Source organism: Oreochromis aureus, linkage group 6 (genome assembly GCF_013358895.1).
Source record: "Oreochromis aureus strain Israel breed Guangdong linkage group 6, ZZ_aureus, whole genome shotgun sequence".
In the NCBI taxonomy this organism is placed as follows: domain Eukaryota; kingdom Metazoa; phylum Chordata; class Actinopteri; order Cichliformes; family Cichlidae; genus Oreochromis; species Oreochromis aureus.
In genome coordinates, this window is record NC_052947.1 from 23,367,616 (window position 1) to 23,373,723 (window position 6,108).

At 35.3% G+C, this 6,108-nt stretch overlaps 1 protein-coding gene across 1 annotated transcript; it reads left to right on the forward strand.

Moving 5' to 3' along the window:
- The first annotated feature begins 3,253 nt into the window (after positions 1-3,253).
- Positions 3,254-5,877, forward strand: LOC120440727. Its single transcript, XM_039613905.1, has 5 exons — positions 3,254-3,301; positions 3,490-3,882; positions 4,401-4,544; positions 4,655-4,716; positions 4,813-5,877. Exons 1-5 carry the CDS (start codon positions 3,265-3,267, stop codon positions 4,927-4,929), a joined length of 753 nt encoding a protein of 250 aa, XP_039469839.1. The 5' UTR covers positions 3,254-3,264; the 3' UTR covers positions 4,930-5,877.
- Positions 5,878-6,108: the final 231 nt, after the last annotated feature.

Sequence of the window (6,108 nt, forward strand, 5' to 3'; positions counted from 1 at the left end):
CTCAGAAAAGTTTAGGTTTAGGAAAGATTTGTGGTCTAGGTTGAAACAAGTCAGCTCATGACCGAGAGCCTTCTCACTATTGTTGCATCACATGCGTCAAGGGACTGGTGCCAAAAACACACAAGTCTCTGAGAGACCCGCAGCTTTGACACTGAATAATAATTTTTATTGCACTAATTTGTGGCATAAGCATATTGTACATTTTAACATTACTGATGATTAGTAAATATTGTTTATTAGTAATAATTGTTTTAGTTAAAAATATTGTTTTAACTAAAGCATTGTTTTTAACATTATATTAACAATATACTAAATATGTGGTAGGCTGTCCCAATAAAAATCTGTTCCAATAGAAATAGCACCCTCTGGTGGACAGTGTAAGTTCATTAACTCCAAATGTCAGTTGAACACCCAAGCAAAGTTATATTATATTATGATATTCCAAGGATTTCAAAACCCAGCTCAGCTAGTTGTACTGTTTGATGTATTGCTTAATTAAAACTAAAACTTTTCAGCTATCTTTGTAATAGGGTCATAAACCTACAGATCATTCCTTCAATCATCATATTTTCGAACACAACTAGAACAAGTGCTTCTGACTGAATGGGAAAGGCATTAGTGATAGTTTGTCATTATAAATTTGAAATGAAATAACTGTTTCGGAATTAATAGATCTGTAAAATTAATTACAGAAACTTAGCACAAATAATTACATGTTTTTCTGTAATATATATTAATTGCAACTGTCAGTTCCCTTGTTGTAATACTTTTCATGTACTAAATAGAGGGTGGGGTGGAAGTGGGGGTGGGGGCTGTGGTGCAGGGGCACTGACCTCATTACTGACATCTAGAAAGTGTCACAGTTTTTCAAACAGGCTGACCTAGAAAAATACCACAGGACCACAGCAAGCATAAAAATAAAGATGGCAGATCACATGATGAGCTGCACTTCAGTCTTTGGCCATTTTGGTTTCCAATCAGAGCACCATAAGTTTTTGCGAGCTTGTCTATGCTATGCTATTGTTTATATTAGGTTTAATATTAGCTTGTTGTTTTGCTTGTTTCTCAGTAAATGATCAGTTTCACTGTTTTGTGTTAACTTTGTAAAAGAAAGCCTGTAGAGGGGACAGGGCATTTTTGTTTAATCACCACCCTTTTGTCATGTTTTTCCTTGAGTTGCTAGGAGCTTACTTGTAAATTTAAAATGTTTTTTTGTGTTTTGTGTGTGTTTTAACTAAGGGCTTTTGGGTTTTTTTTGCTGATTTGGCCTTGACTCTTCAACAACTTTGAAAGCTCCTAAAGCAGCATACTATTTATTTGCTTGGGTTTGTGATAACTCCTCTGTTCCAAAGGTTGAAAGAGAATGTAATTTTCATGAAAAGGGTCACGGTGTTGCTGAGTGTTTAGCCTTAAAGCACAAGCACATCAAATGACAGCAAGCAGACAACAGGGACGGGGTTACTAGAAACCATTTAGCCCACTAAAGTGTCAGATATGCGGATGCAGAACCCACACCCAGGACTCTTTGAATGAAGATAGTGTGTTTATTTACAGTGAGGTGAGTGACAAAGTGCAGAATATTTTCTTCTGGTGACGGTGCCCGGTGTCTCTGTTTCCTCTGTTCCCAAAACCCGTGCGTCAGCTCGATCCACCTGTTTCCGAGATCGGTTTCTCAGACGACAATCCAGCGCTGACGGGTGCTCAGCCAATCTGCTAAGACTGCTCTGGAGATTAGGCTGATCAGCTGCAGGTGTGTGATTGCACCACTCTCCGGGCCCGGACTTGCAGGGAGACCAGAACACCACACACACACACACACACACACACACACACACACACACGAGGAAACGGGGAACATGAAGACACAACACCATAGCAGGGCACCCAGTGAGGACAGCGGGCCATGACACTAAAGAGTCACCATGAAGACTTGAGGGATTTGCCTTTAACAAATAAACCAGAGGATGAACAACCTATTAAAATCTCAGTGATATTGTTGGATTCTGGTCTTTAATAATGTGATGTGCTTCCCTGCTTACTCAGTATAGTTCAGATAAACGTTTCCTCTCTGGCTAAATGCTATGTGTAAAACAGGAAGACGTGCTGCTGTTCTTACCTTAGGTTTGCTGGCAATTCCTTTCTTTTAACCGTTCAAAGCCTGAACCTTTAAATAATTGCCAGAAAATTCTAAAGTTTTGAAAATTACGTGTTTATTATGCCTTTTACCAAAACCCCAACCCAAGAAACACACACACATACATTTAAACAAAATAGTTTACTCAGTGCATTCAATCTAAAACAGGAGAAACTTAAGTTGGTCACTTAAGTGAGTGGAACGTATGACTAATCAATGTGATTTAATTTATCAATACAAACCAAACTGAGTTCTTGAGGTTTCTGTTATTTACTAGATTTATTTATAAGTTTATCTAAACTAAGCAGTCATACAAGTCATTTGTTCTTCTGTTATATTACCATTGTGGTTTAAGGACCACAAAATACCACTTTAGTAGGTAGGATAGAGGTCAGAAGTGAAATAAAAAAAAAACATTTTTGAGTCTTAATAGCATTAGTTTTTGGTTTCTTTTTCGTTTTCTCCAGTTTTGTTAGACTCAGGCAATAAAATAACTTGAAAGGGCTAGGAAAAGATCATGGTTTGGCTCAAAACAGACCCTTTTGCACATTTTTTAAGGTTTGTTTTTTTTGTGTTTCACCCAATCTAATACAATACAATACAATTTTAATTATATAGCGCATTTAAAAACCAGAGGTATGGCAAAGTGATTCACAGAACCAATTAAGAGCAATAATAAATAGAAATAAATAAAATAATAAAATAAAATAAATAAAAATAAAATATACTGACAGGTGGGAGAGATAACTAACCAATAATACACCAGGCATAGTAGTAGGCACAAGCCGAAAGGCTAAAGGTTAAATCATTATAAACATTAATCAAAGCAAAAAACATAAGTTACAGTACACTTAAAAGGCTAAATAAATACGTTTTTAATGGAGATTTAAAAGATTGAATTGAATCAGACGTCTGATTCAATTCAATAGCAATCTAAAGATATTAATGAACACTAATAAACTTGTAATATGCACCAGAGTTCAAAGAGATATCAAGACGAGTATCACAGAAGAGAAATTTCTGCATGACAGGCCAATCACTGCTTTGACTTCCTTAAATGGAAACGTTTACCTATGTCATGTGCATGATATATACACTAGTTGTCTTTGAGCTCTCAACTGTCATCACAGATGGCTGGGCTGCATGTGTTTGTGGTTGTTCTCTTGGGTAATTCTTTGGATAAAAAAATTAGATGTTTTTTTCTGGTTCCATTTTAAGAATAATCAATGTCTGCATTGTCATTCTTATTGTTGTTGTTGAGGGATTTTTTTTTTTTTTGTTTACCAGATTTAATGGGAATTCAAGTAAACTGCTTCACATTTCCATTTTCTTATACCATTCTGTTTGTATTCCAGGAGTGGTCTCCTGTCAGAATTGGATTCCTGGGTCAGAAGTGATAATCCATGCAGGACACAATATCACCCTCTATTGTGACTGCAAATTATCCTCTGGAGTATATATAGTATGGTACAGGGTTTGTTCTCGTAAGAACCAGCCATCTCTTGTTTTAAAACTGAAATATAATTCATGGGGAAATAACACATCTGACCTACTGAACCCCTTATCGCATTTTCAATTTGTGAGGAATTTTTCCTCTGAGTCCTATGACCTTATGATTTTAAACGTCACTGATTCTGATGAAGGCCTCTACTACTGTGGAACAGAACAACAACGGCTGGAGGATAAAGAATTCATCGTGCCCAGATTTATTTACACATATGGCAATGCCACAACAAGAATCATAATAGGTAAGTGTTTTTGTCAGGTTTTTCTTTTGTATGATATTTCGTGTGATCTTAATTAATACGTAATTTGAGTAGATGTTGTGCATCATAGTTTACCAGAACCGCTCATCTAGAATGAAAGGTCAAATACTGTTTTTTAATATTTTCTTAAAGAATTCCTACAAAATCAGAGACCCCTTGCTACTTACATGCACACCATTTGGTATACATTTATTTTTCATATAATCACAGTATCACAAAACCCCCTGAAAAAAAGTTTCCAATTGGAAAAAACATAAGCACAGTGCAGTTATCAAAATCAATCAACCCATGTCAAGAAATCAAAGGAAAAAGCCACAATTGTATAGCAGTAACAATTTTCAAAAATGTCTATTCATTCTGCAAAGAAAGCGTAGCATGGGTTGTAACAGAAGAATTGGTAATAGCATTCATTTTATGATCATGGTCAAAGAAATCATTAAATTCCATTATGAGATTAAAATGTAATTAACCTACTCATTAGAGCTTTGTGTTTGATTCAGGTTCCAGCAAACATCATGAACCTCCTCAGAACTGTGACCTATGTTGGATGCTGCTAGTCTCTCTTTGTCCAGTTTTTGCTGGCATCTCCTCACTCTTCTCCTCGCTTCTGGTTTATCACCTATGTAGGAAAAGATTTAATAACTGTAAGTATTACTATTCATATGCCGTTCATTTAAATCAAGAAACTCAGGATCAAAACATTTCTACTTTCAGTCCATTGTTTTGATTTTGTAAGGGAATTTTTTTTTCAAAGCTAAAGAACCTGAAGTTGACCAGATACGTCCTAAAACAAGACGTCTAACAAGAATAAATGAGGTAATTTTCAGAATGTTTTAACATAATATTATACTACAGTAATAGCATTACAGTAGAACAAAATGGAGCTTCTAACAACAAACGGTGACCTCTTAGGATGAAGATATGTGTTACGCTGCCCTGGAAATCCGTCAGGCATCGCAGAGGCAAAAGAAGAAAACACAGAGTTCTGACTTCTGCACATATTCTGCTATCAATATTTCTAAGGTGTAGAATATTGATATTCTCCACCTTAGTGTGAAGCTGTTTTATGTGAAAGTGTGAAAACTTTGTAAATATGATTTGTTAATATTATAAATATTTTGCTGCAAGCTCCTCTGTTTCTGTTGATGCCAGCCTTTACTGCAAAGGGTTGAAAATGTACAGAAAATACATTTTGATTTAAGTAATTTTCTTGAATCGGTATGACTAATGGATATTTTTGTGGTTCAAAAAGGGACATTTTGGTTCTGTTTGGTTCAATACTCTGCATGTGAAGGTTTTGTGTTTTTGTAGCTTCACTGTGAACTGAAATGTACACAAAAATATATATTTTTTAATTGAAATTGTTTTTATTATGATGTTTCAGGCTTCATGTCATCTGATTTGTAAGTAAATTGTTAATTACTTGGCGTTTTTTAGAAATTTTTAGAATATGCTTGCACTTTTGAGAAGGTAGGTAGGTTGCTATGTGCTTTTTTTTACTGGGCTGGCCAACTAGAAATTAAATTGGAATATATCTTTTACATAAAGCTTGACTGACAGTGCTGGCTTAAACCATAAAAACTAACAAAAAGAACTATAATGGCAGTTACATTTTCTATTGACTTGTCTGACACATGACTGTTAACAGAGAGTCTTTTGAGTCTTACTGGGATTATTTTAACGTCCATTTTATTCTTATTTTTCTCTGGTTAGGTTCAGTCAATGCAAAATACTTGGGAGGGGCTGGAAATACTTAGAACTTGGTAAGGGCTTGGCTCAAAGTACCTTTTCACAGGTTTTAGAACATTTTAGAAAAGCTCTTTTGCTCTGTTTTCTGTTTTATCAGTTGTTACTTTTTACTGGTAGAGTGGTTTTTACTGGTATAACCAGTAAAAACTATTGTTATAACTAACAATGCCTGTACTGTAGTAGTTCAGATGATTTGATAGGTTAGAGTGGCTTTTTCTACAGGAAATACAACTCAACATACTAAATTTTTTTTAGGACACGTCACAAAAAAGGCAACAAAAAAAAAAGACTCATCCTTTGCTTAATGACAGATCAGCCACATAAAGTTACAACAACCCAAAAATGACAATAAAGGTAGCCTCAACAAGCCTTGTGATATGTGAAACTCACAGGAAACCCACAATGACAAACAGCTCATGTAACTAAACAGCTTGGCCTGTACACTGTTTAAACCACCAG

Excerpts from the sequence above, each read along its gene's own strand:
- LOC120440727 (XM_039613905.1), top strand. The coding sequence starts at position 3,265 with ATGGCTGGGCTGCATGTGTTTGTGGTTGTTCTCTTGG. Across the intron at positions 3,302-3,489 it reads GTTTGTGGTTGTTCTCTTGG|GAGTGGTCTCCTGTCAGAAT; the intron begins GTAATTCTTTGG and ends TTTGTATTCCAG. Across the intron at positions 3,883-4,400 it reads CACAACAAGAATCATAATAG|GTTCCAGCAAACATCATGAA; the intron begins GTAAGTGTTTTT and ends TGTTTGATTCAG.